The sequence below is a fragment of the Acyrthosiphon pisum genome, chromosome X, assembly GCF_005508785.2.
Source record: "Acyrthosiphon pisum isolate AL4f chromosome X, pea_aphid_22Mar2018_4r6ur, whole genome shotgun sequence".
Lineage (NCBI taxonomy): Eukaryota > Metazoa > Arthropoda > Insecta > Hemiptera > Aphididae > Acyrthosiphon > Acyrthosiphon pisum.
The window spans coordinates 26,333,366-26,344,516 of NC_042493.1; the positions used below are offsets into that span (position 1 = coordinate 26,333,366).

Below are 11,151 nucleotides of genomic sequence, written 5' to 3' on the forward strand. Positions count from 1 at the left end.
TCAAGTATAGGAATGATAAAATAAACATATGATATAAATCTCAAGTGTCTACGGTTATTTGTTTCTGATTTACAACAAATAAGAAAATCGCTACATGATAAATCAAGTGATAAAGTGAATATCCAATATGTTGTAAAAATATAAACTTCAGACACTCATAAAAATTTAATTTGACATTCTTATAGACATTTTTTTTTTTTTGATAAAGGTAGATAAACTTATAAGGAATCTTATAATACATTTTAAAATCTTAGATTTGAAAAAAAATTTTTTAGGAATTTCTATTTAAAAATAATTTGCATATTTTCGTAATTTTTATGCCTTTTGTCAAAATTTGAACTTTAAATGCTTATAAAAAAAATTGTGACTGAATTTTTAATAATTTTCATCTGCCTTTGACATAATATACTATTCTATTAAATTTTCAAGCTTTTTTATCCAACAAATAAAATTTTATTGATATTTATAGAAAAAAAAACTAAAAAAATGGAAACTGAAAATGTCCGTAAAGAGCTCAAAATATTTGGAAAATGTTATGGTGTATAGAAAATGCTAATATAAACATTCAGTCAAAATTTCATGTACCTACGGTCATTTGTTTGAGTTACGCCAAAAACCAAAATCGATTTTGTCAAAAACCGATTTTGCGTAAAAATTCCCGTTTTTCCTTAATTTTTATGTTGTTTTTCCCGGTGCTTTTGAAAACTATTGGGAATTTTAAACTATGACCTCCTGAATGTACCAACTAGACTCACTTTCCCATCAAACAAGATACTGTTAAAGAAAATCGAAGCAGTTTTACTGCAGCAAAACCGTGATGATAGACAAAAAAAAACCACATATCATCCGATCATCGTAAAATCAATATATCATTCATCGCTCCGGTCACAATCTAAAATTAACTTATACAATTTTTGTGTCTTATGAAATTTAATTTATATACTTCTACGATTTATGATTTTAACAAAATAATAATGCAATAATTATAAAATCCAACCATTGATGATTAATGAACATAATACAAACATTTATCATTAATGATGAAAATCCACGATACAAATTAAACTATTTTGTTTTCTTGAAACTGGGTTATGTAGGTATAAAAAAAATTTATTGTTGTAAATAATTTATTTGTATTATCATACATAGGTAATCCTAATACATCTGAAACTTTTGTAGATTCAGGTGAAAGCCCTATTGACTTTGATACCAATTTTACTAGAACAGGTAATTAATACATTTTTGAAGTTCCTAAATCATTTTTATTTTATTTACAACTTAAGAGAAATACTTATTTATTTATTTGTATTATCATACATAGGTAATCCTAGTACATCTAAATCTTTTGTAGATTCAGGTGAAAGCCCTGTTGACTTGGATACCAATTTTATTAGCACAGGTAATTAATATATTTTTGAAGTCCCTAAATCATTTTTTTTTATTTACAACTTAAGAGAAATACTTATTTATTTATTTGTATTATCATACATAGGTAATCCTAGTACATCTAAATCTTTTGTAGATTCAGGTGAAAGCCCTATTGACTTAGATACCAATTTTACTAGAACAGGTAATTAATACATTTTTGAAGTTCCTAAATCATTTTTATTTTATTTACAACTTAAGAGAAATACTTATTTATTTATTTGTATTATCATACATAGGTAATCCTAATACATCTGAAACTTTTGTAGATTCAGGTGAAAGCCCTATTGACTTTGATACCAATTTTACTAGAACAGGTAATTAATACATTTTTGAAGTTCCTAAATCATTTTTATTTTATTTACAACTTAAGAGGAATACTTATTTATTTATTTGTATTATCATACATAGGTAATCCTAGTACATCTAAATCTTTTGTAGATTCAGGTGAAAGCCCTGTTGACTTGGATACCAATTTTATTAGCACAGGTAATTAATATATTTTTGAAGTCCCTAAATCATTTTTTTTTATTTACAACTTAAGAGAAATACTTATTTATTTATTTGTATTATCATACATAGGTAATCCTAATTCATCTGAAACTTGTGTAGATTCAGCTGAAAGCCCTGTTGACTTGGATAGCAATTTTATTAGCACAGGTAATTAATATATTTCTGAAGTCCCTAAATCATTTTTATTTTATTTACAACTTAAGAGAAATACTTATTTATTTATTTGTATTATCATACATAGGTAATCCTAGTACATCTAAATCTTTTGTAGATTCAGGTGAAAGCGCTGTTGACTTGGATACCAATTTTACTAGCACAAGTAATTAATATATTTTTGAAGTCCATAAATCATTTTTATTTTATTTACAACTTAAGAGAAATACTTATTTATTTATTTGTATTATCATACATAGGTAATCCTAATTCATCTGAAACTTGTGTAGATTCAGCTGAAAGCCCTGTTGACTTGGATAGCAATTTTATTAGCACAGGTAATTAATATATTTCTGAAGTCCCTAAATCATTTTTATTTTATTTACAACTTAAGAGAAATACTTATTTATTTATTTGTATTATCATACATAGGTAATCCTAGTACATCTAAATCTTTTGTAGATTCAGGTGAAAGCGCTGTTGACTTGGATACCAATTTTACTAGCACAGGTAATTAATTATTCATTTAATATTTTTATCATTCGATGATATTTTTGCATACCTACTTATATATAAAATTATGCTAATTAATTCAATAGTTTTTTATAAATTTATCAGTATTTTTCAATTTTTAGGCATACTATTTGATAATGACCCTGATGGCTTCTGCATGTTAAATAGACTACCACCAGCATTCATCGATTTTCTTTTGATAAAAGGTCCAGCTCAACCAACTCATGAAGATATTTCTTCAAAAGAATTTCCAAAAGATAAAAGTGGGCGTAGTTTTCAAGTAGCTTGGTATTGGAAAAAATTACCAGAAAACACACAGATACGAAGAGATTGGTTAAGCTACTCAAAAATCAGAAACAAAGCATTTTGCCATCATTGTATTTTATTTGGCAGGAAAGGCCAGAAGTGTTGGACACAGGAAGGTTTTTCGGCATGGTCTAGAGCTGTTTCCAGTATACAATTACACGAGTGTTCAGATTTTCATATTGAAGCATCATTAAGATTTAAAATGAGGTTGACTGCCTTGCCTATATTACCATTACTTGAAGAAAAAAATAAACAAGAAAAAGCAATTAACAGAGAAATAGTTAAGGTACTAATCGACGCAACACTGTTTTTAAGTAGAAACTGTTTATCATTTCGTGGACATCAAGAATCTTTAAAAAAACCGGGTAATCGTGGAAATTTCTTAAATCTTATTGACATGATGTCAAAATACTCTCCATGTCTTGCTTCATACATTACTCAATTAGAAATGTCAACAAAAAAACCTGAAGTTAATTTTTTGACAAAAAATAGTCAGAATAAATTAATTTCAAGTATTTCTAACAGTATAAAATCATCCATCAAAAATGAACTTCAACATTCAAAATTTTTTAGTGTATCAATTGATTCAACTTTTGATTATTCCAGAAGAGAACAAGTATCATTTGTTGTACGTTATCTTCAAATGAATGGGCAAATATGTGAGCGTTTACTTGCTCTAAAAGAATCATCCATAACTACCGGTGTACGATTATTTAAACTATTTGAAGATATATGTTCATCTTTATGCCTTGATTGGCAAAATTACTTAATAGGACAGTCCTATGACGGAGCACAGAATATGAGAGGCGAATATAATGGCTTGCAGTCATTCATAAAAGAAAAATGTCCTACTGCAACTTTTATCTGGTGTTCGGCTCATCGATTAAATCTTGTTGTAGCAAAGACAGTTGGATGCAGCTTAGATGCCGTTGACCTATTTGGCAATATGGAAACAGTATATAATTTCATTTGTAATAGTAAAAAAAGAGTCGCCTACTATGAAGAAGTGCAAATTAAATATTCAGGGACAAAAAAAAATCGTCGTCTAAAACGCGTCAGCACAACTAGATGGATGTCACATGATAGAGCACTGCAAACTGTTCTTGAAACCTATGACTCTGTAATAGATACATTGGATTATGTTAGAAAGACCGAAGGTCCAGATGACCATTCTGTTGGGCATATGTGTGGATGTTTACTAGATTATTTGTTATCAAAACGATTCTTGTATACGGCACTATGGTTTCAAAAATTATTTAATGTTTTGGCACCACTGAATACATTATTACAAACATCAGACTTAGATCTATTAGCTGCTGTTAATAGCATAAACGAAACAAAAAAAATTTGCTTGAAATTAAGAAAAGATGAATCTATATTTCACCATTTAACAAAAGAAATAAATTCATTTATTGAAGATAAAAAAGATCTAGAATTTTCTGAATTTAAAATTGTACGCACAAGACGGAAGAAAAAAATGCCGGGAGAATTAAATAGTGATGAAAGTATTGATGATCCACTCATTAACTTTAAAATACAAACAGTTTTACATTCATTAGACACAACTTTAAACTATTTAGATCAATATTTCAACAACTCAGCTGTGGGCATATACAAAGATTTGTCACTTTTTTCTATTAAAAGAATGATTGAGATTAAAAATAATTTAGAAAAAATGCCTGATGACGCATTTGTGGAATTTTGTAAAATTTACAGTAAATTCTTAAACATTGATATCTTGAAGAGTGAATATCTAAAATTTTGTCAAATTTACAAAATGTTTGAAGAAACAACAGCATTACCTACATCGTTTCACAGAGATGTGCAGAATTCTAATAGTGATGAATCAGATAATAGTGAAGAAGAAATAGTTCTACCCAAGCGGAATCCAATATCTGTAATAAATGCTTGTAGTATGAAAAACGTGTACAAAGTAGTTCACGACAACAATTTGGCTTCAGTATTTCCAGTCCTACACACAGCTTTGAAAATTGCACTGATTCTCCCAGTTTCTAGTGCATCAACAGAGAGAGTTTTTTCAAAACTCAAAATCGTTAAGTCTAGATAACCATGACACAAAATAGATTAGAAGACTTACTGATAATAAGTTGCGAAAGAGATATTTCAGAAGTTATTGATGATGATAATATATTAAAAAAATTTGCTGAAGAAAGTTCTGTACTAACTAAACATTTGATGTGAACAAGTCAATTAGTAATATATTATATTATTAGTATTATTAAAAACTAACCATTTTTTTAGTTACCTAAAATTATATTGTACAAAATACTATATTAAATAAAAAAAATCTTAATCAATTTTTTCTTGTATTTATAGTTGGGTAGCACAAAAATGTAAATTATTGGTTAGGCACTAAATTATATATTATGGTGAGTGGGTGGGTCAAATTCAAAATTTGATACACCTTTTTTTTGTTCGATAGCCGCCACTGGATAAAAGAGTGTAAGAGTGGAAGCAAAAGTAAGAAATATGTTAATTATAATACAACTGATATTAGGTTTCATAGATATCCTAAAAATCCTTTTTACCAACAAATATGGAGTAGTGTTTGTAATAGGAAAAATCTAAACACTAATAACGGTAAGGAAAATGTGGTTGTCAATAGTGTGATTTATTTTGAATACAATATGAAAATTAACATTTTAGCCTATATTTGTTCATTGCATTTTGATGCTGATGCATATTGCAAGCCATTAATTGAATCACTTTTAAACTATTCACCACGGCAAAAATTAAAATTAAAAAGTGATGCTGTTCCTACATTAAAATTAAGTAAATTATCTTATGATAATTCTAGTAAGACTACATATTCTTTAGAAACAAGGTTTGTATACAATTGTATAATTCTAAATTCTATGCTAAATTGTATACACAATTATATTGAGGGGATAGGAGTATTACTGGTCCCACAGAGCAAAAAAAGATATTCTTGTAGATAATTAAAAACCTATTTTCTATTTCTTTGATTTAAATGTAAAAATTATTACATTTGTTCTTTCATAGGGGAGTGAATCCTGTTGACAAAGAATTTGAGTATATAAATTCTCCTACTTCAGATTTTAGTCAAAGTTTTCTTGAGATGCCAGCCGAATCAAGTATATTAAAATATAATTTTTTTTTTCGTAACTGATTTTACCGTAACTGTATAGTAATACATTCCAATATACCCGAACAATAAATAAAAATATGCTTAACTTATTATGAAGAATAAAACGACAGTAAAAATACAGATCTAAATGACTTTGGATGTGAAATTCTACCAGATCAAGAGTAAGGAGTTTTGAATCATTCTAAATTAGATTAAATATTTTAGATTGAAGGCAAATACAATACATAACGATTACTACAAAGCAGAAATAGAAAAGTAGAATTTTTTTTTTTACAAATTACAATTATTACTTTTTTTTTTTATTTTTGACGTACTTTTAGATTAAAACGCTTACTTGAAATATCAAATTCTGAAAACGAGAAAATGAAAAAAGAATGTACAAGTTTAAAAAATATTCTCTTCAACAAAATGTTAATTATTTTAAACAAGGAACGTGTACAAAATTAGAAAGACAATCATGCTAAAAATCTTGAACTCATATTTAAAGAGAAACTTGGCAAATTATTTTCACCAACACAATTAATATCTATGTTATGGTCAAATAAGAGTAGAGTATTTGCATAGACTAACGATGATATAGCATCAGCAATTTCATTAAGAAGTGTTTCTCCGAAAGTCTACAGATACCTACTGGATAAAAAAAACTTTCCGTTGCCTGGTATATTTTTTCATTACCTATCATGTTTAAAAAAATTAGAATAATAAACTGAAGTAAATTATTAGAAAATAATCGTAAAAACAATTTTAGGTTTTTCAACTTTAAGAACTTGGGTTAAAGAATTTTCTGTTGAACAAGGACTTTTGACTGGTGTAATGTCCCTTTTAAAGAGTAAAGGTAACATATGAAAATACAAATTATATAAATAGGACATTTCAAATAAATAATTGAATGGTTTGATCATTTAATAGCATTATCCTTGACAAGAAATTAAAAAATTGTAATATTATAATTTGATGAAACGTATGTGTCACACAAGATGTGTTATAACAAGGGCAATGAACAAATTTTAGGACCACATAAATGTGTTCAAGTTGTAATGGCCAGAGGTGAATATTTATACTTCATTAATTATTATTATGAATAATGTATATTAATAATATGTTCATTATTAGGTATTATTATTATTAGGGCTTATTCAACAATGGAAACAACCCATATTTTATTCATTTGATACAGCTATGTCAAAAGATATTCTAATGAATATAATTAGTAATTTACATCATGTAGGATATGAAGTAGTAGGCCTAGAAGTGATATGGGACCAACCAACATTGGCTTATGGAAGGCATTAAATATAAAACCTACATCACCTTCATTTGAAAATCCTGAAACAAAAAATAGGGTGCATGTATTTGCCGATGTCCCTCATCTTATTAAACTTATGAGAAATCACTTTATTGATAAAGGTTTTATTTTACCTGATGATATATTGGTAGAGAAGTTATTGAACAATATAGATGTGTAGCAGCAAATTCTGATTACAAACTTGCACATAAAATATCAGAGAAATATATAAATGTAGTAGGCAAAATATAAGGCTGGCTGTGCAATTATTTTCAAACACTGTATCCAACGCCCTCCAATACTGTGGAGAAAAACAAATTAGTAAAAATAATAATTGGAAAAAAGTTATAGTTATGGAAAAAATATGTAGGTAATTGACAATTTTTTTAAAATAAAAATGGTTTTAAATATTTTAGGCTTCATCAGTGTTTTCTTTAATAAATAATTGGTTTGACCTACTAAATACTCAATTCCCAGTAGACAAATTTACTAAGAGTTATGGAATGGATTTAGATTCACAAAATGCAGTTTTAGATAAAATGGATTACCTACTTTATAACAAACATGAAAGTCTATGGTTCAACACGAAGATTACCATTTCAAACTGGTATCCTTTTTAATTATTCATTTAAATTTAATTTAAATAATCAAACAAATTATTTAACTAGGAATACTAGTAACCAATGCATCGCTATGAAATCTTCTATTAGATTTAAAGATGGAATACAATGATGGTATATTACATAATGACTAGGAGATTAAATTCTGGCTTAATAGGCGTTGTAGTCGTCGCACAAACGTCAACGAAGTATTCTTCAGTTTATAAAATATTATTATATTAAAATATCTATATAATAAAATTAAGTGGCGGGATAATCGTGACCATTTTTCTCAAGAGATATTAGACCGATTCAGTTTATTTTTTTTTCAATACATTCTTTTCGTTGAGAAGAAGAACGTATCGCCAATTATATTCGTGTCAGGACGCCACCGGTAGGGGCTCAAACGGGGATTATGAGATTTACGATTGAAATTTTCGTTTATTAATGGTTGCTATTGGTTACAGGAGAAATATTTAGTAGAAATTAGTATTTATTTGTTATTAGTCCCCATTTGGGCACACCAGGGACAAGCATGAGTAATCACAATATTTTAAGAGTTATATTTTTTTACGCGCAACGGAGTGCACGGGATCAACTAGTATTAAATATTATAACATATTAGAATTTTAAATTACTATTCGTCAAATAATGGAAAATAATGAAATTAAAATTATACAAAGTGAAGGAGGTGAAGATCTAGTACTATTAGATATAAATATCGTTTTATTCGGAAACGTAAGGACTCGCGGATGAAATGGAAATGTTCAAATAATACCTACATGTACTGCAAGCATTCTAACAGACTCAGAAAAAAAATTATTGATTCAAAGACGTTTTAAGAAGTTGTACGTGAAAATTGCAAACGAAAAGCAGTAGATTGTATTTCAACAAAGCCAAATAAAATAATACGCACTGAACTTTTAACAGACAATATTATTCTACTCTATGGCATAAAGACTTTACCACTGTTAGGAAAACCATGTATACCGAAAGAAGAAAATATTATCCACCATTTCCTAAGTCACTCGATGAAGCATTTACTCAACTTAAGGAAAATCAAAATGAAAACAGTTTTATGTGTAAAGGTCAACAATTTATTCACGTACCTGACAATCAACTGTTTATATGTTTAACTACAATACAAAATATGGAATTTATGACGTCTTGTACTGACTTTTGGCGATGGTACATTTGAAAATGCACAGAAATATTTTGTTCAGCTTTACACAATTCAATGTTTTTAAAATGGCAAACCGAGTGTTAACCATTACTAATTTGCACTTTGATTTTGAACTTGGAGCCCATAAAGCAGCGATAGAAATGTTCCCATTAGTTAAAATTATTGGTTGCAGATTCCATCTAAGCATGGTGGCGAAAAGTAACTTAAAAATAAATTATAGTTATCATTTTTTTATTATTTTAATTTTTAAAACAGTAAACTTTTAAGATGATTACAATAAAAAATAGGTAAGTATATCATTTAAATTGAAACATTTATTATTATTTTAGATAAATAGTGAAAGTAAACTTCGAAATGCGTATAAAAATTCTGATGACGCCCGAGGAAATTGGTTAAAGATGTTTTTTGGTCTTCAATTTATAAACCATGACGAAGTTGAAGATGCATTCGTGGAGTTAATCGCAGTTTGTCCAAATGAAGAAATTGGTCACATTTTTTCGGATTGTGTTTAAACAATTACATAGAGCCTGGCTGTCCATTCAATACGAAATTGTAGGCAAGAAACCTTCGGAAAATCCCTGGTAAGTTTCAAATAAATTAATACATGCAAATTAATAAATACCTACTATAATTAATAATTTTCTAGGACTACCAATGCCACTGAAAGTTTTTGTTATAGTAGGTATTTCTGAAAGCTTTCATAGAACATTTAATAACCGATTTTACAGTTCTCAATCAGAAACTTCATTAAAAATAGCAACGATAGAACAGGGTAAAAAAAAAGAAATGCCAATAAAACAAAAGGAAAAATTAATTAATATTCATAAATATATGTGGTATGTAGCAAATAAAAGTTCTAGTAATTTATTAAAATATTTAGAGTATGTTGGATTACGCTCTCCCGCTATAGTCAACTCGTTTGTTGATTACTCATTACATATTTATTAAATTTTTTATAGATAGGTATTTATTACATATTTTTATAATATTCTCAATTTTTTATTATTTTTTACATATTTATTAAATTTTTTTATAATTCTAAATTTTTTTTCATTATTTAAACTTATTTATATTACATATTTTGACTTTTTTCAAGAATATTTTTTAAATGATAAATAATAAATGATATGGCAACGTTGCAAGTAAATTCGTTCTCAATCGTATTCTTTTTTGGGTTTTTTTTGGGTCAGTGGTAAGTTCTCTGTTATTTTTAAGTGTTTCGATCGTTCGGCCAAAAAGGTATAACGTTCTCAATCGTTCAATAGCCTAAAAATGTTCTTACTTTTAGACAATAGGTAATATTGTAGGTATATCTTAAAGATTTATTATATTATATTTATAATAGTATATTGATCTATTGGGCTTGGATTTTAAAAGAAATGCTTCTTTTTATATATTTAAGATAGAAATCTAATTTTTATACATAAATTCGTTTCTGATAACAAAAAATCTAATACCAAATAAACGAATTTATTTTTGCTTTTTTTTTGTGTAATTGCTTTTTTTGCTTTTTTATTGCTTTTCTTAGTTATTCTAATATTGTGGAATTTTTATATGTCTGGTATGCTATAAAAATTAAAAATAAATGTTTATTTACTTAATACTTGGATAAAGTTAATCATAGTACAATATTCCAATTATTCGATAAAGCTATGCATATTTTGTGGGGAAATGGTGTAAAACATAACATTGCTATTTGTCTCAAATGTGGCATCTTATATGAAAAAAGCTGGTGATTGTATAAAAGCGCTTTATCCAAATCTCATACACGTGACTTGCTTGGCACATGCATTACACAATGTTTGCGAAGAAGTACGTGCACACTTACAATATGTAGATAAGTTGATTGGAGGAATGAAAAAAAAACGTTTTTAAAATGTCCCAAACGTACGGCAATCTTTAATGAGAAACGCACAGAATTGCCAAATCCACCAAGACCAATAACGACCAGATGGGGTACATGGATCAAAGCTGTCCAGTAATATTTCAAACATTTAAATGAATTAAAAAGTGTAATTGAAGACTTCGAAGAAAAATCTCAATG

The 11,151-nt window shown here is 27.6% G+C and overlaps 1 protein-coding gene across 1 annotated transcript in view; it reads left to right on the forward strand.

Annotated features, from left to right (window-relative positions):
• LOC103307942 (zinc finger MYM-type protein 1-like) overlaps positions 1-4,978 on the forward strand; it is a 5,304-nt gene extending 326 nt beyond the window's left edge. The window contains exons 2-11 of the mRNA XM_008180453.1: positions 1,150-1,227; positions 1,322-1,399; positions 1,493-1,570; positions 1,665-1,742; positions 1,837-1,914; positions 2,008-2,085; positions 2,180-2,257; positions 2,352-2,429; positions 2,524-2,601; positions 2,727-4,978. Of these exons, the coding sequence (XP_008178675.1) occupies positions 1,150-1,227; positions 1,322-1,399; positions 1,493-1,570; positions 1,665-1,742; positions 1,837-1,914; positions 2,008-2,085; positions 2,180-2,257; positions 2,352-2,429; positions 2,524-2,601; positions 2,727-4,978 (2,954 nt within the window). The remainder of the gene's footprint in view (positions 1-1,149; positions 1,228-1,321; positions 1,400-1,492; positions 1,571-1,664; positions 1,743-1,836; positions 1,915-2,007; positions 2,086-2,179; positions 2,258-2,351; positions 2,430-2,523; positions 2,602-2,726) is intronic.
• Positions 4,979-11,151: the final 6,173 nt, after the last annotated feature.